At 37.3% G+C, this 26,832-nt stretch overlaps 3 protein-coding genes across 3 annotated transcripts in view; 1 reads left to right on the top strand and 2 right to left on the bottom strand.

Annotated features, from left to right (window-relative positions):
- Positions 1-201: 201 nt before the first annotated feature.
- Positions 202-6,803, bottom strand: LOC117303874 (inorganic pyrophosphatase-like). The gene is made up of 12 exons (XM_033788276.1): positions 6,572-6,803; positions 5,929-6,002; positions 5,055-5,111; positions 4,524-4,643; positions 3,949-4,099; positions 3,723-3,785; positions 3,431-3,471; positions 3,105-3,191; positions 2,800-2,885; positions 2,476-2,545; positions 1,875-1,914; positions 202-1,335 (listed from the first exon to the last, which is right to left on the bottom strand). The coding sequence occupies exons 1-12, from the start codon at positions 6,771-6,773 to the stop codon at positions 1,307-1,309; spliced, it is 1,020 nt and encodes a 339-aa protein (XP_033644167.1). The 5' UTR covers positions 6,774-6,803; the 3' UTR covers positions 202-1,306.
- A 2,994-nt stretch (positions 6,804-9,797) lies between these two features.
- Positions 9,798-20,294, bottom strand: LOC117303894 (tetraspanin-15-like). The gene is made up of 7 exons (XM_033788339.1): positions 20,013-20,294; positions 16,688-16,873; positions 16,115-16,189; positions 15,506-15,601; positions 14,871-14,987; positions 13,813-13,986; positions 9,798-11,001 (listed from the first exon to the last, which is right to left on the bottom strand). Exons 1-7 carry the CDS (start codon positions 20,085-20,087, stop codon positions 10,903-10,905), a joined length of 822 nt encoding a protein of 273 aa, XP_033644230.1. The 5' UTR covers positions 20,088-20,294; the 3' UTR covers positions 9,798-10,902.
- Positions 20,295-22,391: 2,097 nt separating this feature from the next.
- Positions 22,392-26,832, top strand: part of LOC117303998 (maternal embryonic leucine zipper kinase-like) — a 54,797-nt gene continuing 50,356 nt past the window's right edge. The window contains exon 1 of the mRNA XM_033788473.1: positions 22,392-22,479. The gene's annotated coding sequence lies outside the window, so the exon portion shown is untranslated. The remainder of the gene's footprint in view (positions 22,480-26,832) is intronic.

Below are 26,832 nucleotides of genomic sequence, written 5' to 3' on the forward strand. Positions count from 1 at the left end.
TAAGCAGCTATATGATATTGAGCTCAGATATCAGACCAAATAGACTACCGAGATTGTCCGGTAAGTAGCGGCCGTTTTAATCCTATACAATGGGTACCATAGTAATTATTAATCATCCTCATAAACTCTAAGGCCGTGTCCGAGACGACGACTTCGGCTACAGCTACATCTAGATCAGCGCGTCTTCCAGTGTTGAAGAATAGGCAGACGCGCGCGCCCTAGCCGTAGCTGTAGCCGAAGTCGCCGTTTCGGACACGGCCTAACAAAATTCAACACTTTTACCATAAAGAGTGATTGCTTACTATGGTGGTATGCTTGATTCTGTGCAAAGCAAACTAGGGTCCATTGCTGAACAATTTTTCAGCTAAGCAAAAATGAGCAGGCTACCAGTTACAAGTGGTACATGTGACAGGGTATTTTGGTTAGTAACCTCATCCTGGAAGCTAAAGATTTTCTACAAAACAAAGTAATGAAATTGCAACAAATGCAAGTTTCAAAAGTTCAGTTGTACAAAGACTGAACACTTTTAGAAAATTATTTTCACCCTTCCCTGACGGGCAAATACTGTTTTTTTTTAATTATATATTAATCGCTGTCTAATTTCATTCCTTTTCACCAACCTTGGATAATTTCATTGAACTAACAAACTCTTAAAGTCACCATTTAACCCTGTATTAAGTTATGCATAAAAATCCAACTGAAGTATTCTTCGTTTATTTGCATTGAACTTTCATAAAACAATCACAAAATAAGACAGGCACTCAGTGTGTGATGTAATAGCTTGTGGTGTGTGATGTCATCACTTGCAGTGTGTGATGTCATAGCTTGTAGTGTGTGATGTTATTGCTTGCAGTGGTGATGTCATAGCTTGCAGTGCGTGATGTCATAGCTTGTAGTGTGTGATGTTATTGCTTGCAGTGGTGATGTCATAGCTTGCAGTGCGTGATGTCATAGATTGCAGTGTGTGAGGTCATAGATTGCAGTGTGTGATGTCATAGCTTGCAGTGTGTGATGTCATAGCTTGTAGTGTGTGATGTTATTGCTTGCAGTGGTGATGTCATGGCTTTCAGTGTGTGATGTCATAGCTTTCAGTGCGTGATGTCATGGCTTTTAGTGTGTGATGTCATAGCTTGCAGTGTGTGATGTCATGGCTTTTAGTGAGTGATGTCATCGCTTTTAGTGAGTGATGTCATCGCTTGTAGTGTATGATGTCCTAGCTTTCAGTGTGTGATGTCATAGCTCGCAGTTTGTGATGTCATAGCTTGCAGACATGCTCAGAGTGAGCTGGTTTCATCCGGCTTGACTGCTATTGTGGTATAAAATGCCACGTATCGACTGTCAAAAAAGAAAAGAAAAATTAAACATCACTTGGCATCATTAAAATCCTTCCAATGTTACAGACATGCAACTTTCTGATTGCAAAAAAAAAAGAGGAAATGGCCGATCACACTTTTTCAGTTTTCTATGGCACTGTTTTGAAAAGAAAAATCGGAAATCAGCTGAGCAGCTGAAAAGTTGCATGCCTGCATATCAACAAAAGCTACTGACATGCAACTTCAATCATTACAAAATGGACAGGAACTACCTGTCTGCACACTCAACTTTGTTCAGTGCTTTCCATCTTTCTATTTACCTGGTTGCAGATGCGGACCACACCTATAAAAAGTACCGCCTACCATTTCCACAAATAATTGGGGGGGGGGGGGGGCGACGTCAATTCCTTTGTGTACATTTGGACTCCCAAGATGGGGGACAGAATAGGCGCTTGTGTTTTTTTTAATAACTCAATAGTTTTGTTTGCAAAATATGTTTACTACCTTTTAAGTTTAGAGAGAACAAGATGAGAACAAATTGAGAGAAAAATAATATCCTACCATCAGTGTTGACTGGTTCTGGAGTTCCAGTTTCTGGAGCCTGGGCAAGAAAACAAGAAGAACTTGTTAAGTTTTCTCAGTATCGTGGTTATAATCATCATACACTCATCATACAATGAGCCATTTGCAAGTTTGATTTGAAAACCATCTGGTACAATGACTTGCTAAAGTCGCAAGTTACCACTTTAATTTGAATTCTTCAGACTACAGAGACAGTTGCTATGTCATAAGGTTTGGGGCACGCTTTTGTAGAGCAACCTCCAGGTGAGCAAACCCTGGTACCATTGATTCAAAAACATTAATTCAGACTCCAAATGGGTGTTGGTCCTCTCTTATTTAAACAAACAAAGCTTGCCTGAACCATGACAGATTAAGTGAAATTATTACACAAAATTTCATAAGGTCAACAGGTCAAGTTAGAATTTATGAGAGCATGCCAGATAATAATATACCTCCCTTTCCCTCAGCAAAAAAAACAGTGAGTGTCAAGATTTAACAATCGAACGACTAACAACTTGTTTCCATCAAGTACGGTGTAGCACTCATCCTTTTACAATATATATCTGAACTTGAAGTAACATGAACAAGTCAAAGAACTTACAGCTGCGGCGATGGTTTGAGCTTGTTCGACTGAAATAAGGTGTGCACTTCCTGCAACGGAAATATTCTCACTGAAACAAGAAGGGATAAAGGAGCATTTATGTAGGGACATAAAACGCATAAAACCCTGAAAACAAATCTCCTTAACACATAGGCGGCCATCTTGCATGTTCACCATTGATTTACATTGCTACGTCATCCATTTTCATATAGTAAGCACGGGAAGGTTACCATGCCTTTTCGTGGCTTTACGGTTAGCAGGAAATTGCACAGTAAGCCTAACGTTAAGCAGCTCTTTGAAGTTGGGCCCTGGTGTTTGACTTACCAGGAGAGTCCTGCTGGATCTGTCTTGCCCTGCATGAGTCTCTGCCATTGTTCATGGGTCTGTTTGATGATCGACAGAGCAAAATCCTAAAAACAAAAAAGTCAAGTTTTAATTTATAATGGAAATCATTCAAAGAGAATTTGGTTATAATTATCCTTTAAAAGCATTATACAGGGTTGGTAGAGCTGACACAGTAATCGTATTGGTTTTCTAGAGTCAGTTCTCTACACTCAAGAAGCGTGGTCTTCCAACTTCAAGAAGAATTTTCCAGGCCTAGGGTTTTAAAACTTTAGCTTCATACTAACCTTGCCTTTAGGCTCATCGTTGAAAGCAAATGTATTGAATGGTTTACCATCGGGGACCTTGTATATCTTGAACCACTCAAACGTAGACTGGAAAGGTGCAATGGGTTCAAAGAATAGAGAGAGAAAAAGAGATCAATTAAGACTCTGCCTCAATGCATCTGCTCTATACAAGAAATAGTTTCTAATATTATTAAGTTAAACAAAAAATGTATCAACAATGCATTCAACAAATCTTTAAAATACCAAAGAAAATTTTGTAATTTTAAAATAGAAAACAATCTGAAAGTATTTTTGTGTCTGAATATTAATAAAATTATGACTTTTACCTCAAGGAAGCCAGGCATATGTTCTTTTATATCTTGTAAATCTGTAAGAAAGAAAATCATCCAGGAATGAAAGTTGTTACTGACAAAAAGGTCTGCAACTTACTAGGACCTATGTTGAAATGATGTCATTACGGTACCCTCTTGAGTTGTAGATTTCAAGGAGCTTTTGGGAACAGTATCTTGAGAAACTACGGCAGTAAATCAAAGACCATGATTGCTTTGTAGGTAAACATAAACAGTTTGGTGATATTGTAAGTGTGTAGGAGTCGGGGGCTCATGCTGTACAACTCACCATTTAGATCCTTTGCCAATTTGTCTCTAACATCAATCGCCAGAATCTTCCAGTCTGTCTCCCCTGTCATAAAACAAAAAAATCAGAAAAAATAAATTAAGCAAGGTGTAGACAATGTCATCTTCGTTTACAAAAAGAGTGATCTAGCTTGTACATTCCGCTGAGCCTTTGAGCGGCCTTTGGAAATCAGACCCACTTCTGAGTAATTCAAGGTCTTCTTCGTTACCTTCATCAATCATGGCGAGAACACCAAGCACCTTGACCTGTACGACTTCACCTCTCTTGGCGACCCTTGACCCGATCTCACACACATCCAGAGGGTCGTTGTCACCCTTGCACTTGGTGTGCTCATCGTTGTGGCCAGGGTCTTCCCACGTCTGCGGGAAGAAAAAAATTGATGAATCACGATTGAGGGATGAATAGTGTCAATGGTACATTTCGTTAACAAGAAAAGCCCCCTCCTGTCTGATCATTCAATATCATCTACAGTGTTTTTCAAGGCTAGATGTCCAATACCACAATAACAAAAATGTGGTAAATATATGTGGTAGTACACTGTCAACCCTCCTACTGTCCAACCCTTCAGTATCATCTTCTTAGTTTTTTTAAGGAAAGATGAGCAATGCCATTGTGCAGTTACCTTATGTGGTAAATGATCCTGTAAGACACAAGATGTTAATTTCTGCTGGAGCATTTCAATGGCACCAATGCAATCGCCTTTGCTGCCTCCCTGAAGTATCAAGCCTGTTTTTTTTGGTTCTGGTTTATATTGCCATGTAACTACAGAGAGAGCATTCTGACCTGTGGTAGTGCTCCGTAGTTCCATATGTACCCATGGTGAGGGAAGCAGTTCTTGACGAGACGTAGCTTGCCTTTCTTAACGTCTTGCATGATGGGGTTAAGTTTCTCGCCCACCTTGATCTAAAATTTCGAATAAATGAATAACATGAGTAAGAGTCACTGCTGAGTATAAAGGTCTGAAACTGGGAGCCAGATCTTAGTTTAGAAGGAATGCTGCAATGATGTGGAATATCCACCTTTTGACAACCCCATGGAGTTATAGATTCCAAGAAGCTTTTGGGAACAGTATCCTACATGTATGTGCTAGAGAAGTAGATCAAAACCCATTTATTTTGTAAATACAGCATTTTTTGATACACACTTTAAACAATAAAAACTCAGATAACAGCCTGAATATTCTCAACTGAAATTTACAAAGAACAAACATTTGGCACAAAGCATTGATGTGAAGGGAATTTTGTTTTTGTTTTTAAAGGACATGTTTTCAATATTGAAATATATTTTTGAAACATAAATATTCCACTTTTTTACCTCCATTTTGGCATTGGTCCATCTGGGCACCTCAACTACCATGTTGAAAACAGCTGGCTATTAAGAGAAATAGAATCATTGCAAAATTAATTTTCATTATTATTTTACTATAATGGCTACAGAAATTGGTAAAAGCGACACACCAAATATTTTTGGTTTGACACATTCATAAAATATAAAATCTGCCCAAATAGACATTTAATTTAACTTTTTCTATTCTATTTTTATGAGAGATCGCCTAACATCACAAGTCTGAACGACCACTTCAAGGCGAGGGGTGAACTCAACTGATTTGTGCTGTCGACACAAACCAACTACCACCAGGGGCACTTTGCCACCAACTTCTTTGCCTTTACACAGTTGATACGGATATAGTCACGGTATAGGAGCCTGGCTGGTAGAGCTTCATGCTGTACACTAACGCAAATTTTTAGGCATCAATTATGGTTAAGTGCCTTGCTCATCAGGGGCACAAGTGTCATGACCGAGATTCAAACCCACACTCTGCTGCTTGGGTCTGGTGTACTAGACCACTCTGCCACAACAGTAGAGAACACGCCACAACTTTACAGTGAGGCCACACTGAAGTTTCTTCAAAAAAATTCCCCCCAAAATACCTTCAGTTCAGGAATTTCCAAACTCCAGGTTGTTTCAATTTCAGAGAGTTTTACAAACAGACAAATTAAAGGTGTTATTTTTCAGAATGCAATAACTAATTTCTTTATTTCTTATTTGTATTTTTTTTTTTCAGGGAAGAATATTATTTTTGTGGTTGTGAATATTTAATTAAAAATTATTTATTCAAATTCCTAAAAAAAAGGGGAGGTGGGTAAATATTGTTTGAAAGTTCATTTTAATAAAATAATAAACTCACATCACTGGCACTGCTTCCAGAGGGAGTCAATGGGATATCATGAAACGGCGATATATAATTCCCACTTGCATTTTCTAAAAAGGAAGTAACAAAAGACAAATAAGGAAAGTTGTGTTACAACACATGAATATCTCAGTCATTTTTAAGTGATCCCTAAAAAGTAAATAAATGTAAACAAACTTATTTGATAAGAAACATGATTGATGAAAAGTAGTAGCAATATACAAACATTTTTCCAGTGAAAAACAGTCATGACCGTGACGGAACAGGAAAGATGTCCATATCCTGCCATCACTTATTTTAGTTATTCAAAATCAAATCATTAAGCAAAAAGAATTTCTTATTCTGAGATAGGCCTACAGTCTTACAGAATTTATTTCTTAATTAACAAAAAATCATAACGACTGAAAAAGTGGTGGCACTGGCACAGTCCAGTGGCAGGATACGGAAATTACTCTGTCATGACAGCCGATTGACCATAAAAACAGCAATAATTCACTGAAAATTCCAGTCCAGCCAGTGCAGTGTGGTTATTTCAAACAAAACAAACTTGAATGAGCGTGGAAGTAAAAAACGTAATACTGGAACTGGTGAAGGCAAAAACACACACTAAAATAAAGACGGAAACCATTTTTTAACTCACTGAAAAAGATGCGATATTGAAGTGAATTTGCTGGCCCCTTCTCCTCGATAGTGTATGAAGACATTGTGCTGAAAGACCTTAAGGTAGCAGGGAAACTAAAACGTATATTCGATGAACGGATGATCTTTTGCCCGTGAAAATTGTTCAGCCTAATCGAAGAGCGGAGGGCGCAGCACAAACGATGACACGTTACAGTGGACATGTGTACTTTTTAGTTTTAATTATTCTCAAAAAGAAAAGATGGAGAAATCACCTTGTTCCCAACTTGTGTTAAACGCGTGGCGAGCGAGAGATCAAAGTCCAAACGGGGAGCCCGGGGGATGGTACAGCGAATTTAGACTGGCTATTAGTACTTTCTCCTCATTCTCTATATCCATCATCATCATGCACACCCTGAAAGTAAACAGGCTGTTTTTATGTCCATGCCTTGAGCCTGTGGAAGAGAGCAGTTGCAGGTACCAGTACCTGTTTTTTGTAATCTTGCAGATGGAAGCAAAGAAAATGACACGTTCCATAATAAGTGACTAGCTTATTTAGTAATATAAATGGACATTGGTCGCCCAATCTCCATTGGGGTGGGGGCCTGTGTCAGATGCAATTGTGTCCGCCATGCAATACTGTCCTCTCCGGACACTTTTGCATATGCAATCGTGTCCGGGGCTATGCAAAAACCGTCCGGTGGATTGTACATGTTTTATGTGCGCGCGTAAGCGAGCTTGCATGCACTGAACCTACGATTATGCTCGCACTTAGCTTGTAAAAAAATGGCGAACGTGTTCCGTCGACCAGGGGCGTTTAATTTACTGCAAGGACGGTTTTGCACGGTTTTGCACGGGGGCGGACGCAACTGCATATGCAAATGTGTCCGGGCGGACACATTTGCATTATGCAGCAGCGTCCGGGCGGACATGATTACATATGCAAAACCGTCCGGCGGACATAATTGCATATGCAATACTGTCCTCTGGATAGTATTGCATAGAGGACATTATTGCATGCGACACCGGCAGCTGGGGGAACTTTTTAGTGGGGATAAATAATACCATGGAGGTCGCAGGGGAAAGGTTATCCCCCCCCCGCCCCAAACTGGTCACAGTCAAGGGGTCTCGTGTTTTTTAATACAATATGACCCATATTTAAAAGAAACAACGTCGTTTCAATTATTGGTTAATGATACCCATAAAGACAAATCTGATCAATCTTCGCTTACAACAAGCCTGTTAAAATAAATACAGCCAAATGCATAAACTGTGTCAAGAATATTCCCATCTTGGTAGAAAACTGTGAGAGATACAAGACGTGGTGGTGTCTTGTGCCTTTGCCCCTTCAATCAATTCAAGCCCCGGGAATACAAAAACAACAGGCAGCTATGACATTAAAGGAACACGTTGCCTTGGATCGGACGAGTTGGTCTATTAAAAGCGTTTGAAACCGTTTGTTATGAAATGCATATGGTTAGAAAGATGTTTTAAAAGTAGAATATAATGATCCACACAAGTATCACTCGAAATTGCACGGTTTTCCTTTTACGTCGCGAACTATCACAGTCGGCCATTTATGGGAGTCAAAATTTTGACTCCCATAAATGGCCGACTGTGTTAGTCGACAGGGTGAAAAGAAAACCGTGCAATTTCGAGGCATATTTGTGTAGATCATTGTATTCTACTTTTACAATATCTTTCTAACCATATACATTTTACAACAAACGGTTACAGAAAGATTTTCAAAGACCAACTCGACAGATCCAAGGCAACGTGTTCCTTTAAGAAGAATTTGCCTCAATAACAAAAAAATCAGGCACTCTGAAATTGTTTCACAAATCATACTTTAATAGAAAAAATGTACTTCACTACATAAAATTAAAATAATAAACACCCAAAACATGCACTCAAGTTAATCAAATGTTGTGTAGTAAACAAAATCATATGAAATTATACCATTGTATACAAAAACTTATTTATACATTCAAAACATCTGCTGAGCCATGTAATTTTTCACTTATCTCTCACACTTAAAATCATCACAACTTTTTTTTCTTCATTTTAAATGAAGGCAATTGATACCGTTTAGAGAAGACTTGTCGTTATAAGTTTACATGCATTCTAAATACAGGCAGTAAGTACAACATGCGTTAAATATACAATCTCTTATCTATTTGTACTTGAAAAATAACATTTCCCTCTAATTAATTTCTGTGGCATAATTGGGACAGGCATGCACAAGTAATAATGTTATAAATTTTCCAATAAATAAAATGTTTTCAATGCATTGCCCATTTTTTGCTGGGGGTTCCTAAACAATTATTTAAGCATGATGCCATATTTTATGACATCAAATACTAATAGCCCTACGTGCAACAAGTGAAACTATGTTTGTGTGGCTGCAGGTCATGTGAGAAAGTGTTTGAACTCAACAAAGATCAATTCTGTATTTTTACTGTTAAATTTGCATTGGGGATAAAGAATATAAATTTTAGTTTTTACACACACACGAATGTGTGTAAGCCCTGTAAAATTTTCAAAAACAATAGAGCAATGCATATCTAATATATATTTTGTTTTCCCTCTTCAGCCAAATTTTGAAGGAGTGATAATTTCATCTCTGCTACAATTCTTTACTTAATACTTGTCAGAAACACTTTAGGGCCTGAATGGTAAAAGCAACAGTTTATGAAAAAGAATATTCCCGCTAACATGGATGTTCCATTCCAATTTAAAAACTGCTTCAACTAAAAATTAATGAATATTTTCAAACAGCCGTTTTGTCCACACAATTGTGTACTACTTATTTAGTTTCCACACTGTCAGTATTATTATAACCCTTTCAAATCAGACCAAAATTTACAAATTCTTCATTCTAAACCCCAAAAGACAGAATAACCCTCTTGTAACCATAACATATACAAATAAGTAAAATATCTGAAAGGGGGCAAGACTACAGCTAAATCAATGTTTTATAGCACTTTATTATTATTATTACTATTTAAATACCACCATGCAAAACATAAAAGCTGGAAATATTACGAGTGCACCTAAGGCAATATTTACCTTTTTTTTGATCGCTTGAATGCTTAAACCTAAAAACAAAATATATTTTTTTCTACAAGATTTACCAGCAATTTTCTGTGGAATTCCAACATATAAATAGTGAAGTACGTTGAAAGTTTGTTGACAAATATGACAGGATGAGGGCTTGAGGGGGGGGGGGGGGGGGGGGGGGGGGAATGTATGAAAGCAAACTCGCTGTCTGGCATTCCCTTGAATGGAAGGGGGGGGTTGCTTTACTGGAAGTCGCTGACCTACTGACTAGTGACTACCAATGTCATCTGCTACTTCAAGGAAGACAACTGCATCAAGCCTCATGGTGAATTCAATAATATCAAAACAAAACAAAAACCTACACCCGATCTACACCCCTTGAAAAAAAACATATAGGCACTTTCATATAAAGTACAATCGTGTATTTAACATAATTGTTTACATTAATCAAAAAGGTACACTGAATGTTTAACCCCTCCCCCCCCCCCCAAAAAAAGTATACATTCCCAGTTACGAAGAGCATGCATAAGCAATCCAAACTGCAAAACCTACAATGTATTGCTCCAGTATCGCGTAATCGGGAAACTATAAACTTCTACAAACTCTTGTCCGTAGGTAGAAACAATAAAATGGTCTCCCAGTTACCCAAACACAACATACTTTATATTTTCTTTATATACTTGCAATCTAGTTACTACAGTTCTCAACTGTTTTTTAGATTATAATAGTGCAATTTCATTTTTTGATTTTTTACTTTTTTTAATGCAGTCAAATTCCATGCAATTTTTTTGATTTAAAATAGAGAGAATACAGGAGCCATATACAACCAAGGCAGAGCTATAGGGAGAAAGGCTATAAGCCTAGGCTATAATGAGAAAAGCCGTAAGCCAGGTTTGTACTTCCTGCGAATGTGATACGAATTTTGAAGTCACAAATTAGTAATGAATAATTCACATCAGTTGACTTGTGCTGAACTCCAGCGAAATGTTCGCTGCGAAAACAGCCACGTGATGTCCAGATTTGTATTGCATTCGCATTTGCAAGAAGTATGAACCGGGCTTCAATGGGTCAAAAACCAACTTGCATTGTACCAAGTCACAGAGGCCTGGGCCAAACTTCAAAGCACTGATTGCGGCGGAGTACTACGCCTATGATCCGTAGATTCACGTGCCATCTACAGGGCCGCAAAAGCATTCCATTGCGAGCAGTGCCGTGAAATTGGACCCAAATTGTCTCCCAGTGAACTTACTCACAAAATCGTGTTGCAAATTTGAAATATGTATATTTTTTGTGTTAGAGATTCATTGGTTTTGAAGCAGGGCCGCCATCATATTCATCTCGTTCTTGCTCCACTTGGGTGATGAAAAGGAAAGTCATGAAAATACCCACAACCTGTAAAATAAAAATAAAACAATACAATAAGTAATGTTTGAAGCTTTGCATGATGAATAATATACACATAATGAATGTTTATGAGTGCAATGGTGCGAATATGTTCATGAGTTGAAAGATGGAATGTTCTATTCAACGAGGCGGAGCCGAGTTGAATGGAACATTCCAGCTTTCAACGAATGAACATATTCGCACCATTGCACGAATGAAAAACATTCATTATTTGTTTTATATAACATCCAAGTAGAACTTTGTCATTTTGATTGAAAGAAACAACTTTCAAAACAAACAATTTCAACTGTAGAAGCCGAATGCTAGTAATTTTACTATGCCTTCTTGCAGTAACACCTGCTGCGTTACCAAAGACACGCGCACGCAGTGATGTTTTTACTCAGCTTTTTCGTTCCATCCGAAAAGTACCATTGCACGCTGGCAGCGTGCCAGCGTGCAATGGTACTTTTCGGATGGAACGAAAAAGCACGGCGAGTGACTCAGCGTGCAATGGTACTTTTATTTGCTATCACGTGACGGACAATCCTCCAATCAAATGGCAAGGATCTGCTTGGGTGTTATATAATAAGAATTAACTCAGAGTTAATAAGAGTAGTCCAGTCTAATTTCTATACCATCCGCCCTGGTAATAGTTAAAAGCAGGACATTTTTTTTTTCAGAACTGAGAAGTCTCCCGAACCTCCGATTATCTACTCCACGGCAGTAGAATAAAGCAAGACAGTTCCCTAAGAACAACTCTACCTGGCAAGTAGACACACACATGGTGTTACCGCAAACCAAATATACAAGAATTAATTCTAAATAAAAAGTAAACTCGTGGGTACAACCATGTATTAAACCTCTTTTGAGGGAGAGTTGGCTCTGAAAAGAGCTGGTGAGGTCTGAATGTTTCGAGTATACTCTGCTCGTCTCACTATTTATAGTTATTCTTAGAAATACCACCAAAAAAATATACAAAATCAGATCATCTCCACAAATATATATCTGCTGCTAATTTTACCAAATGTATCACTACTTATATAACTAGTGCAGTTTCTTGCCTGCCAAGAAATGCCCTGGGTTGTACAATGTCACACTTTTTGTAAACACAGTAACTGGATATGTTGTTATTGTTATTGTTACAATTAGGGTTCTCCCCCATGCACAAGCTAGTATGCACCAGAATGCACCAGCTGCGCAAGTACATGTATGCGCAAAATGCTGTCAATTAAAATATATTTTTAAAATGTTTTCTTTCTGCTTAACTTTCTTTAATTCAGTTCACCAAAATAAAATAAATATATATATATTTTTTTTTTTTCAGTTCAATTTCCCAAAATCTTTAAGAGATAAATATGATTTAGAATGCCATGCGATGCACAGTTTGGCTTTTAAAGATAAAAAAACAATTACCAAACTTTCCAATGACCTATGTCTGACCTCAGTGTGCTCAGGCCAAACTTCCAAAATATGGGAACAGAATGCCCCAGTGTTTAAAAAATCCAGGGGAGAACCACGTGATTATGGAAACATGAAATATAAAGAAATGGGTTAGAAGAATCTTGATAGAGAATTTTACAAAATGTTTGTTAGACTTTTAAAAAGGGGCTGGGGTAAATTCAGCCAGGGTGGAGAAGGTATATTCATTTAACTTCAGGAAACTTTGTACTTTACAAAATCAAAACAAATATTTCACAAACTCACAGCGACTTTACAAATAATACTAGTTTGTTATAACTACATAGTATGTTATTGCAACCTTCAAATGGACGGGGTTTAAACAAAATTCTAGTTTTGGTGGGATGAGGAAAGGTTTTCTTTCACAGTTTTAGTTTTGTTTAAAATAAAAAAATACGGTCACACGTCAAACCCATCCAAGTTCCTGCAGGCTAAACTTACAAATGTCAAAGGTCAAGGGTTAAGTGTCGGTGTCAGATACCCTATACCTGACCATCTTATCCCATATCCTGTCGATAAATAGTATGAGGAGAGATAAGCCGACAGCCTGTCAGCGGGAAAGGACGAAATAAGTTGTGATTACCAAGGAACCAGGTAACCAAAGATTAAAGTCCGAAATAAAATGGTAGCATCAGAATAAAAAGGAAAGAAGAAACAAAGTTTTGATTATTTTGATGTTATTACAATTGATGTAAACAGGGTTTCCTTATACGTATCTTGGACGTGGTATGACAAAGATGGAATAAACATTCAGAATTTGTTTGTTTTAGCCTTGCAGAAAGACTCTGTAAGGGGGCAAACGTCAGGCCATGAAAATTTTTTTTTGTCAGCCTTTTTGGGGGCATGGTGTACACTAAAGGAGTACACTGTTTGGTTTGGGTGTATACAGAAAATAGCACCTACATATAAACCTAAGAGAGTCATAGTAAAGACCTTTATCATGCTAAGTCCATCTTGGTCATGTTCCTCAAATCGAATAACAATAATGCATGCTAATAATCATCTAGCAATTAGGAGCCAGACTATTTGGTTCTTCCAGCCTCGGTTTGGTAACATTGATATCAATTGGAGAAATTCAAGATGGCTGCACCGTGATAAAGGTCACCCAGGGAACTATTTCATCCTGCACGTTTGCATAGCAAAATATTTTGACTGAACAGTTTTGGTTCACACCGAATGCTTATATTGAGAAGCAACTGACAATTTGTGAAGGTCTTTGTAATTTTAGTCTGTGAAACTTAAATTTTAAGTCCCAAGTAGATTTGGAGAAATTTCCTGAAATCAGAAAGAAAAAAAAATGAAAATCACGATAATAACGATATTGCTATTTTACTGACGCTTTTATATTGAGAGATAACTGACCTGCGTAAGGGAGAATGCCAGGGCCACTCCTCCCATTAGCCCCAGGTTATCTTCAGCCCAGGTAAGCACGGCATCGGTACATCCACGCACATAGATTTGGTCATCCACTGCATAGGGATGTGGATTGTTCTCTCGTATATTGTTACCGCAAAGAGTATTAGCGACGGTATCGGTCTGAACAAAAATAATGGCAATGTCATATTAATATTAATATTAAGATTATTAATATGATACATTTATATGGTTTATAATGCAGGAGCCTCTATGCGCCCCCCCCCCAAAAAAAAAAAAAAAAAAAAAAAAACATAAAACAATAAAATAATATATACTAAAAGCAATTGTTACAAAAGAAAGCTTCAAACAATTAATGAGTCTTTAAAAATCCATTGAAAATCTGAAGAGAGTCAGCTTGGCGATGTGAAGAGATAAGTTGATCCATAACAAAGGTTTTGTTTTTTGGTTTTACTGCGCCTTGAACACCCAGCAAAGTGTATATGTGCGCATTACAAGTCTTATTATTATTATTAATGAAGTGGAAGGCTCTTTGAACATAGAATTTAGTAGAAATCGTAGTTTGAGTCGGTAGGGATTAATCAATCTGGGTGGTTCAAAACTCGGGGATGAGAGTCACTGCTGTTAAAAAAAAAAAGTCTGAAACTGAGGTCCAGATTTTAGAAGGTACATTGAAATGATGGCAACTCCACTCATGGAATTACAGATCCGAGGAGCTTTTTGAAACAGTATGTCCTCAGTGCTAGAGAAGTAGATCAAAGAGCATAACTTGTTTTAGTTGGAGAAAAGATACAGCGTTTTTTTGTTTAAGCCTGGCTCATACTTCCTGCGTATGCGAATGCAAATTTTGGCATCACACGGCCATTTTCACAGCAAATGTTTTGCAGGAGTTTAACACAAGTCAACTGATGCAAATTATTTGTTGCAAACTTGTAACATCAAAATCAGTATTACATTCGCAGGGAGTATGAACCAGGCTTTAGCCACCAAAAACTTGAGTCTGGTGCACTAGCTCGATCGGCCATGACACGCCGAGATATGCCTACCTTTGTAGATATACAGCATGAGTACGGCACGCCACATGCATTCACTCCTGGGCTGTTACAGTTGAAGTAAACATTATTCTCCCAATCTTGGAAACCAAATCCACCACAACATTCAAACTGCGGAAACAGAATAAAATCAGAGTTATCAACTATATTAAGAAAAATAATAATAATAACAACAACAACCTTGTTTATATAGCACTTTTTACAAATCAATTTTGACACCAAGCACTTGAGAAAAAATATACAAAAACAACAAAGGCAAAAAAAAACCATATGTAAAAATGAAAACACAAGGTGTCATAAACAATACAAAAAATACATTTAAATGAACAGGGAACCAGTTACACATAGTACTCATGACAGGGGATCTGGTAGCCTTAATTCTGATAAGCAAAATTTGGCTGTGCTTAGCAAATTTTGTTTGCGCTTTGTAAACAGCTCTAAGAAATTTTGGACCCTGAATTAATCTAAACAGAAACTGGAACATGTGAATGTGATGTGGTTTGTCACTACATTCAGTATCACTATAAATAAACTGCATACCTCAAAATTCACCCAGGTGTAACACTTGGGCCCTGATTAAATCTCATCACTAACAAATGAAACGCTTGTTGTAAGCAGAGTATTCTTACATTTTGTTGAAGGGAGTCAATCGCAAACTGGATGTCCGGATCGTTGTAGTAATCCTCAATGACATTCTTGAATGATGAGCTCACTAGATCCTTGGCCTTTGGGGAAGAAATAAAGAACGAAGAAAATGTTATTGAATTCATGTTTTGGTGGTAAATTTGTTTTGCCATTCACTGATGTAGTATAAAGACTGCAGCCAAAATTTATAATTCTCAAAGACAAGAATCCTCACTTTGTGTAACCCAACATGTATCAGGGATGTGATAGGCTGTTTACAAAAATCCTGAACTGTGAGCGCAAAGCGTGAGATTTTGGTTTTTAAAGTCCTACTCTAAAATATTCATGTTTTTACTAATGAGATCTCAATCATAAAATAAAAGAGCTTTCCTTTAAAAAAACCCAGAGAAATTACATCCCTGATTATGATTTGACAAACGTTTGAAAGTTAATCTCAATCAGTCATCGGAGACAGGAGAAAAAATTAAAGAAAAAAATATGATTGTATTCCAAAATTGGATTTCTGTACTCAGTTAGTACTGTTAAAAAGCTTACCATGAAACAATGTTCAACAGATACTAGGAGGGTGAAAAAAAAAGTTGATATCAACTAACCTGGCCCTTGAAGACGAGTGCGATAATGGCACATACCAAAAGCAGAATGAATATAAGAGCATGAGTCCAGGCAAACTGAGGAGAGAACAACATACACCCATTATCACAAATTATCATTTGAGCAATAACTGAAAACATTACAAACCAGCTGCGATTCAAAAATCACCAGAGCTTTTGTAGACCAGGAAGATAACGGAGACCATGGCCTCTGTTGCTCCTGGACTTGGCCTCAGTGCTCCTTTAAAAGTTTCCCATAGACTTTATGGTTTTCCAATGGAAGCGCCCTTTGAAAAATTTAACATGATCTTGCCCTCTCAAAGATGAAACTCAAGGCCTGGCTTTGTAATTGTGGTGGATTTTTTTTCCACAATGTAATGCTGATTTACAAGGCAACATTATCAAGAAAGATTCAATAAAAGTCACTTATGAAAGTTTCAGTTGAAGACAGCGCCTACTTATCGAGAGAGTAGCAAACAACCGTCACTATATTGTACATGAAATATTTTGTTAATAATTTTATAAAGAAATACTGTCAACAATAAAGAATCAACCCTGAACCTGGAAAGCACTTACTATCTTCAACAATAAGATGTTCTCCCTAAGTGCACCAATGCAGCCTAACAACCCTAAGATGAACATGAAGACACCCACGACCACCATGATGCTTGACGGCGTAACAAATACATCCACCATCGTCTCGTAGTTCCATTTTGCGACTTCAGCGTAGATGCCGATGCTTAGGATTGTCACCCCAATGATCTGAGAAAAAGCAACCAAGAAAAGGGTTTCTTATTGTTGCAGTAGTGTTTTGCAGCAAGTACATTATAAGACCTTCCCTTTAAAGGCACTGGACACCTTTGGTAATTGGCAAAGACCAGTATCCTCACTTGGTGTATCCCATATGCATAAAAAATAACAAATCTGTGAAAATTTGGACTCAATTGGTCAACGAAGTTGCAAGAGAATAATAAAAGAAGAAGAAAAAACTCACCTCTCTCTCAAAAACTATATAAAAATGTCCATTACTTCAGAGGGAGCTGTTTCTTACAATGTTTTTGTTGCATTTTAATACTTCAGGATTTCTATTTATTAAGTTTGTTTACTAACTGGTTGAATGTTTTTAAAGAATTTTCACTCCTGTGCTATAATTCCCTATTCTCTTATTTTTAATTTGTCCATATTTCCATGTTCAGCGCCCTAGAGCAAGTCTACATGATTAGGGCGCTATATAAGTTTTGGTATTATTATTATTATTATTTATGCTATCAGCATATCCCCATTGCACATTACCAAGTAAGTTTTTATGCTCATAACTATTTTGAGTAATAAACCAATAGTGTCCAGTGCCTCTAATAAAGACACAATGGATCTGATCACCTTGTAATAATAAATGAATATTTTAATAGGATTAAGCATGGTACAATGTGCAGTTGATGATCCTGAGTCATAAACATCTTGGTAATCAATGTTTGTCAAGAAATCAATGTGAAGTCCTATACATGCTCACAGTGTTCTTTGAATGGCAACTGTACGCCATACAGTACATGTACATTTCTGTAAGCCTATACCTGTGCATGTTGATCACATCACACAGATGTATGTAGGATATGAGTCATTAGTGGTGCGGTCTGCCAGTTAATAATGCATAACTAGTTTTTGTGCACATTTTGCTACAGTATCATGTTTTAACTTGCAAATTAGATGAAGAAGAACAAATGGGCCTCGGTCCCAACAAAAGCTTACACAGTAAACTTAAAGCACGATGGCGAGAGATTGAGAAAGAACAAGGTATATGTTCAAACGTTGAGATAGGGACTTCTGTTGAACAGTTCCCTAATGAACCTTATCAATCTGCTGAAGATGACTAAAGCAAGCTAGTCGATTCGAAACGTTGAGACCAACCCAAGAACTGACTCCGCAGTAGTACAGTTAATTACGATCCTATAAGCTTAAGTAGCAGTCCCAGCTCATTTCTATACCATCAGCCCAGGTAATAGTTAGTAAGCAGGACAGTTATTTTCAGAACTGAGAAGTCTCCCGAACACTCTACACCACTGAAGTAGAATTAAGCAAGACAGTTCTCTAAGAACAAAGAACAAACTCTACCTGGCAAGTAGATACACATGGTGTTACCGCAAACCAATATATGATACCTCACCATGCAATGCCTCAAATCCTATATGAACCTTATCAAACAGTAATTTTTGTTTTAAAATTCAATCAGGGCACAAAAACCTTCGCTAGAGTACATGTAGTAGCACCTACAATCTGATCTGAATGGACTGTCATGCAAAGTTGTTTTTCTCTAAGCAGTCTGATAAAACATTGAGCATTTTCTACGTCGACGGCCGGGCAATACTGTCAAAGACCAGTATCAGCACTTTGTTTTGCCCAACAAACATGAAATAACAATCCTGTGAAAGATTTTAAGCTTAGTCATCACAGTTGCAAGAAAACAGGGAAGACCCAAAAAATGTTTTCACTGTTTTCAAACATTGGCTTAAAAGAGTAAAAACAAAGTTATTTATATACTAATTATTTATAAAAATGAAACTTAGAAGAAAACAACTTTTTTCAGATCAAATAGTTGTACAAGTACCCCATGGTGCACAATACACAGCAAGGATTTTAAAAGGACTTACAAACACCAATAATTCACAAATTTGGATCCAGAATGGCTCTCAGTATAAAAAGAATCTTGGGGAGAACCAAATAGTAGCTCCCCGTAGCAAAAAAAACAGGGGTGGGTAATAATAACATTTTCCTTAACAATGGATATTTTTCTAAGGTAGGTCATGGTTGAGTGGATTGTGATTGAATAATCAATCAGTTTTGATGGGCATTGAATCATAGGAAAAACAACCAGATGTTGGGCCAACATGTAACATGCGACCTTGACTGTGAAAATCATTGTGTGTATCAGACAACAGACAAAGAAAGCAGTTACAAGTATATCTACAAAAGAATGAACTTTAAGTTATGTAAATAGATGTCAGAGAGTTTCTAACAATAACGTTTTAGGCCTGGAGTTGTGGATACTATGGTTGTATGGTTTACTATGGTTGTATGTTTTTGTGATTTTATGGTTTTATGGTTGTGCAGACATGGTCAGCGAAAACGTTTCAAAAATTTGCAACATTTCAGATTTTTTACCAGATCGGAAAAGTTCCCATATTATATAGGACCTATCATGCCACCATTTATTCATTCGTTACAAAATAACAATTATTATCTAATTTAATCAAGTGCAGATCCTTTTGGTAAAAATGAGTGAAGAGTTGAGCTGGACAGAGATATGGAAATCTTTCCAAGTATTCTTAACCATCGATTCACTGTATGAAAGGAATGTCATACAACTTGTCTGTCGGTCGAATTCGGTCAATCGGACAACTCATTAGATAGTTGAGACAACTCAACTGGACTTTTTGGACAACTCAACGTCGAGACAACTTGCTGGACAGATGGCCATGAGGTCAACGGATTGCTGTGATATTCATATTCGGGTAACAGATGGGGCCTCAGCACCTGCCCGAGGACCATCGAACTGTAAACCTCGACTTTGTCCAAACCGTCAAGTTTTCCAGACTGTCTGGACCGTCAAGTTGTCTCACTGCAACCATGAGTTGTCTGAACAGTGAGCTGTCTGACCATGGAGGTAGATAATCTACCTCCATGGTCTGACAGATGAGTTGTTTGAACTCATATGATTATGAAATTTGTCTACAGAGATGACAACAATCAATGAAAATTTCTGGTAGCCTGTTCTTTTTAGGAGACCCACAGTAATAGTATAACCATTACTACTAACAGTATATAGGTTTAACTTCAGCACTCAACAAATCAAACAACAATTGAACAAGTCAATAAAATAATAATGGTCATTTCTAAATTGACTCACCCAATAGAAGAACATGTAGAAGAACAGGGAAACCCGCAGACACCTGTGGCCACAACTTGGCTGTGGCAATCCCATCTTTTTCCTTGAGTAGGAGGTTCTTTGGTTAATGAAGACCAAGCTTTCGACACCACACTATGCAGAACGCAAAATGGGTGTTTGAACACGGATCGATCCGCTGAAACCCACGGTGAAATGTTGGTAGTAGGCGGCGGCGCACCCTTTACTTTGCCTGCTTGAGCGGCGGGTCGTCAGCACTTGAAAACACTTTGTTACATTAAAAAACAAACATAACCATTATACTATAGTCATCTAAACACACTCATCAACAACTCAATACACTATGTATTCCTGTATATAAACAACATGAGGTTTCAACTACAGAATTTACAGAAGTTTGCAACAAGAAATTACCATACCGTTCTTACTTACCTTGCACGCAGCATTGGCTAGTCTACTAGTGACTCTCTCAAGGACAGGATTTGATCATACTCTTACCGTAGAGGGCGCGCTTTAGTTTACCCACATTTTGTGTACATTTTTATTTATAACTCTTCTACTTTTATTTTTATTTTTGGGCGGTCATGCACGCAGCACTTGGATTAGTCACGTGTATGAGAATTTATCACAACCTTGGGGTTCTTTGCTGCAACTTTTCAGGAGACAGAAACGTCATTATTTTAGGCTTCATTCGGTAATAATATGAATGCAATAATATAACGAGCAAGAACAGTGATTCAAAGTTGTAGGCACTTTGGTTCTAGGATAGGAAGTGGAAGCCGGGATACCAATATTATGATCATCGGCGGGCCACGGGGCGGGGGACTCGGAGAAAGATTTTCGCAATCTCATGTTAGATTGTCAACCCGTCCCGTCTGGATTCGAACCAGGGACTCCGACAAGAGAGGCGAGCGGATCTCTGCCGTAGCTGGACCACCTCACTGAAAAATTCCGGTGGACAAATTCCCTTTTCGATGAAACAAAATCGCGAGCTGGAGTTTTCTGAGAAAGGAACTTAGAGCGTCGCGGTTTCGATTCGGTGACGGCGGAAAAATAATCTCCCCAACGAATTGGCCATCGTGTTTTTTTTTTTTTTTTTTTTTTTTTTCTTAAAGCCATTGATTGGACACTTTCGTTACAGAAAAAAAAATTAAAGTTCACAAATGTACAAATAACTTACAGGGTGTACAGAAGGTTATGATGAAAGACTTCTGTTGAAATATTATTCCATGAAATGCTTTACTTTTCGAGAAAACATTAGAACAATATCAATTCTCGATAACGAGAATTACGGATTTATTTTAAACGCATGACAACGTGCGGAAACAAGGGTGGGTTTTCCCGTTATTTTCTCCCGACTCCGATGACAAAGTCGAATCTGGAATGAGTTATTATTTTAGTGCATGATATTGCATTCAAATCCAGACTCGAAAGTTCAACTTAAAATTAATTTAAGGTTCACACAAACCTCTGACAAGTCATACCGTTTTGTATCGATAAAGACAAACACAAAACTTTGAGTAAAAAATGTACACGGATTGGCTTTAATTAATTTAATGTGCATGTAATTGTTTACGAGAGGGTGGTAAAAAAAATGTGTAAGGAATATTTAAATGCAATTTTCTCGAATTTCACTTGGTTCTTCAATAAAAAAAGAATAAATTATTTGCTGGTCTTTATTTCAGGCACCACTCTTACGGAGCATAAAATAAAAATCATTAAATTTAACAAAAAAATTAAACATGAAAACAAATCAAAGATGCCTTTTTCTGCAGACTACTTGCTTTTTATCATTCTCCTTTTTAAAATCTCCTTTTTCATCTGAAAAATTCAACACACACAATTGTTTAATCTCGACTATGCTGTTATTCTGATTGAGTGGCCAAAGTTTGTTCCCGGTTGAAAAAAGACCTCAAATAACTGGAGTCACGTTATCAATTCAAAATGAGATAAACGCTTACTTTTGTCCAAACGCAGAGTACGACCTCTTAATGATTTCTACCTGTTTATTTAACAAAAAAAGGGTGGGGGACGCATTTCGCTAAGAAGTGTTTTTTTTTGCTCTGCTGCTATACTAGTCGGACATGGTCGGACATACTTGGCTAGTGACTTGTTAGATTATCCATGGAGGAAATTTTCTTCCTCCATGGTATATCAACTGAAAATTCATTGTTTGCACATACAGGCCGCTGACAGAATTTGTATGCAGTGAATGAATGATGCCTTCTTTTTGTCGGATCGATGCCGAGTTTTTAAAACAGCGCCCTCACACTTCAACAAGACTTTGAAACCGATACGGTACCCTGACTTATTGCCATCTCTAAGCAGGCGCGATGGTCATCCGACTATTAAAAGAAAATTCCAGCGCGGAATGCTGAAAATGTCACGGAGAACAACGGTAGAAATCGGAGACTCTTTTGTAATGGAAAAATAACAACAAGGATGCTCTGTTGAAGTGATTATCTACACCGTAAGTACATTTATTCAAGTTATGTGAGATCTTTTTGATATTCAGATATTGGGTATCCACGTCGATCGGCTCCCAAGACACAAGAAAATGATTCAAGCACTCGACCGAGACGCGATTGACGATGACAACAAACAGAACACTCTGACACTGTGGGAGGGGCGGGGTTGTGGGGGGGGGGGATTATAGGATGCAAATAAAATAAATCGATTTAGCTTTTTTTTTTAATTACTAATAATTTGTAAACTGTTGTACTGAGGTAATGCATATAAAGGAAAAGTTTCCGTATGGCGCCACCACTTTTTCATTCAATATGAAATAATAATCTGATTTACCTCAACGAGATTTCCCTTTTTGTAAAAATGAGTGAAAAAAAGTGCCGTCGTCATACGGAAAGCTATACCATATAAATAATACACAAGTTTGTATTTTCAGCATTTATGCCAAGCAAAAAACTTGGTCATCATTTTTAATGATATTATTAGGCCCCCCTATTTTAATACAAAAAAATATACAAAAGTTAATACAAGGATGTTGAATTATTTGGTATTCACTGCTTGTACAGTGTTTGCAAGCCATTTTTATGTGTGATTGTGATCGTTTGGTAGACTACTGCAAAAAGTGCAGAATTTTTTTATTCAAGGGTGGGGTCATTGGACACGCAAATCCAACTTGCATTAAGTATAAACAATAATGCACCCTCGCCCGGGGGAATGTGTGCAATACAATAGTGTTTTAACATATCAATATCTGATTTTGGTTGCCCCACTTTGGGAGTCAATGTTCCAGTGTTTTAGGCCCAATATTGCAAAAAAAAGGTTAGGCCAAGTAAAACAAAAACATGTTTAACGTCCAGTTCAGATTTATATCACATTGACTGGAAGTTTGTGAATAATGTTCAAAAACTTCCAAATTTGAACTTTTAAAAACCGTTTCAGACCTATTCCAGCCCTTTTTGGAGTCATGTTTGGGTTTGTTTTGTAAGCAAAAAAGCTTTTAAGATGGTCCTACTCAGAATTTTCTATAAAATGCTTGTTTACATTAAAAAAATCTCAACTACATCATGGGATATTGCTATGAGTATAAATGCAACGGAAGCCAGATCTTTGTATTATTTGTTTGTAGACTGCCCTCTTGTGGTAAGGAATGACAGTACACCATGCAGATTGCAAAATGTACAATAATTACTGCTTTGTACAGTGCAAATGTGTTTTGAAAATGACATTTCATTTTGTATGCCCATTCACAAGGCTCACACTGTCATTGTAATAGTTTCAGATTTGACCAAACTTTTATGTTATTTTGTTTGCAATTAGTGTATTAATTATCAGGCCCACTGACTTTTTTTGCAATTATCTTTGAAGGACATCCACATTATAAAATGCAGTTCACTGTTTGCCGAAGCCTTTCTACATCTTCTAATTGAACTGCCACTGCCATGTATTAGACCCCAAGGCACGTAGGTTTGGTGCCAAAGCAATCAGAAAACCGGTAGAGTTTCGTGCAGACTCCGTGCCCCAATCCTCAAGTATTTTGAATATTATGCATGCATGGCTCCACTGATTTTTCCGAGCTGACTGTTTAAAAATAAATATGACATTTAACGTGACATTTTCACTGCGTGGTAAAATGTGGAGCGTTCGTTTGATTTGGTTCATGTTGTGGGTGAACTGGTTTAGCTTTTATTAGAATACCATGAATGAAGCCGAGTTTAATTTTACATTACAACTGCGGCTTTGGCTTTATTCCTTACTTGTAGCATTACGCTTTAGGTCAATGGACACTGGATGCAGCAGAAGGCCTAAATAAATTCGAAGTAACAGTTAAATCGTAGCAGTAGTAAAATCCAGCTTAAAATTTCTCTGCATTTCAACTATGTTTGTATTGTATTTTGTTGCAACCTTTCCAGCTGAAATCCATTGACTGCATCACTTAAAAAAGTACACATTTTGCAAACTGAAACAGGCTTGGCCTTTACCTTTTTTTCTCCCTAAAACAAAGTTGCATTTTTAAAAGCAATTTACAGTTTTAAAAGCAATACAAAAACAAAAGTACATGTATTGAGAAAATTACAAAATATTCGTACAGTGGTCTAAAGCTTGGGTTGGTAAGGTTTTGGCCGGTAAACTTATTATTTAAGCATATTTTTTTGTTATTGCTTACAATGACAAAGTTAAAGCTCTATTTGGGCCCTGCTGGTGTGTGTGTCTCCGATGTTGTGGAAGGGGGGGGGGGATACTGAGGGGCACGATTTTTTATATCTTTTATACCCTCGTCTCTTCTTGGCAGTTTGATGAAGTTGCAATCTATGCAAAGTCCACTAGGCTGTACTTTATACCCAATATTCAGTTACAGCATCAAGTGTCTTTTCCGTAATGTAAACTTAAATGTTGATAACTTCCGTAAACTTGATGTCAATGTTGGAATAGAAACTGAATGTTTTTTGTAGCTTGTTAGTTCCCTGGGTTTCACATTCAATCGATAGTCGCCTTGGCATGAGGAAGTTTCTACTCAAAAAGACTATGAGGGAGACTTGGTAAGTAAAAAAAAAAAGGCCTTTGAGTAACGGAAATTTGTATTATTATTAACTGTCCGTTGATGCAAACTTCTTAATATCGTTTGTGTCTAGGCCCATTTGTGTCAGTGGGTAAATGGGCTAAGCAAACACTCTGATTGCACATTGAACCCATATTTATCGTTGGAATTTAAAAATGGGCTAATGCACACACCCACACAGCCGGTGTTGTGATAATGGACTCGTGTCTCGACTGAAGAGTGGTCTTTCTCGAAGACACTTTCTGCTCACCACACGTTGGTCTCTTCGATTGTTGAGCAGTGCCTAGAACTAAACAATTTGGCCCAGCATTCTGAGTAAAATATACTGTGCTGCCACACTGTGCTGCCCAGCACAGACTTCCCCGAGATTGCACTTCGAACAGTAATGATGGCCCCCATATCTAAACATGAATAAATTTGTTGAACCGCTCTCCTTCGGGGGACTAAATTGGATTTAGAGCCCACCACTAAAATTGGTCCAGCTACAACATTGTTGGTAAGCACTTTGAAATAGTCAGCTATTTCTTTTTCTTTACTTTAAAACATCAGAAATTCAAAATTTCTGTTTGTACATGTACCATTTGTGGTATTATAGTATTTTAATAATTATTACAGAGTATACTTTGCAATTAAAAATACAAGCCATTTACAACAAGTACTGCAATCTGCTAGGCTTGGTATTTCACAGCAAGGCAATTCTGCTCCTGAGCTTATCCTTGGCAGGGCTAGCAACTCTATGATTCTGGAAAATAAACCAATTTGTCCAAGTTCTGATGAACAAATTTTTAAAATCTTGCTCATTGTGGAGCTTTTGTCCTACATGATGTTTAATGTTATTCATTCTAAATATACCCCCGATTGTTTAAAAAAAATTCCCTGATTGCAATATGTATGTACATATTTTATATTATATTATATTTATATTTACTGGTTTATTGTAAAAACATCTGCTTGTCGCAGTCCAGAGACTGAATTAAAATACAGATTTACATTATTATATAAAAATTTTAAAAAGCAGAGAGAAAATTTATACACAAGAAAAATTAAGAGCAAAGTCAAAAGAGACGTTATGAGAACTAAAATTAGATAAAACAAAAACAATAAATATTTAACAAGCACAACAGCAGCCCGACAAACATACCCCCCCCCCCCCGCCAACAGACACCACAACAAACACCCCAACAAACGAACAAACAACCAACCAAACACCCCAACAAACAAACAAACAAACAAACGAACAAACGAACAAACAAACATACAAACAAACAAACAAACGAACAAACGAACAAACAAACAAACAAACACTCCACCAGACAAACAAACACTCCACCAGACAAACAAACACATTAAAAACACACAAACAAAAAACCAAACACACACGCGCAAAAAGGTAGAAAGTTCTGCTTTGGTGCCCTCTGTTGAATGTTCAAATACCAGTTTACAATTTACTCATAGAGGTGCCCTTATAGGGCCATTCAGAATAGTGAATGTTATTTTTATTAAAAAAAATGCTCCGACACACCCGACTACCAAAACATCAGAAGTTTTGAATGTTTTTTCTTCAGGCTTGTAAAACAAACAATTTTTACTTTATTTAATCAGGAATTAAAGTGACGACCTTGGCCTGCTGCTGGGTATTTCTCCTTTTTTCCTTTGCTATTTGAAAAATAAAAGCAGAGTTTCAATTTTTTATTTTTTTATAAATAACCACTGACAATTCTGAATGGACCTTACCAAGGGAAAATGCCTTGGTGCCCTTGCCCTTTCAATAACAGCATTTTTTGGGCTGGTAAAGCAGTT

The sequence above is a fragment of the Asterias rubens genome, chromosome 20 (genome assembly GCF_902459465.1).
Source record: "Asterias rubens chromosome 20, eAstRub1.3, whole genome shotgun sequence".
Taxonomy (NCBI): Eukaryota; Metazoa; Echinodermata; class Asteroidea; order Forcipulatida; family Asteriidae; genus Asterias; species Asterias rubens.

Excerpts from the sequence above, each read along its gene's own strand:
- LOC117303874 (XM_033788276.1), bottom strand. The coding sequence starts at position 6,773 with ATGTCCACTGTAACGTGTCATCGTTTGTGCTGCGCCCTCCGCTCTTCG. Across the intron at positions 3,192-3,430 it reads ATATGCCTGGCTTCCTTGAG|TCTACGTTTGAGTGGTTCAA; the intron begins GTAAAAGTCATA and ends GCACCTTTCCAG. Across the intron at positions 1,336-1,874 it reads AGAACCAGTCAACACTGATG|TCGATACGTGGCATTTTATA; the intron begins GTAGGATATTAT and ends CTTTTTTGACAG.
- LOC117303894 (XM_033788339.1), bottom strand. The coding sequence starts at position 20,087 with ATGGGATTGCCACAGCCAAGTTGTGGCCACAGGTGTCTGCGGGTTTCC. Across the intron at positions 16,190-16,687 it reads ACATCTTATTGTTGAAGATA|TTTGCCTGGACTCATGCTCT; the intron begins GTAAGTGCTTTC and ends TTCTCTCCTCAG. Across the intron at positions 14,988-15,505 it reads TTGACTCCCTTCAACAAAAT|TTTGAATGTTGTGGTGGATT; the intron begins GTAAGAATACTC and ends CTGTTTCCGCAG.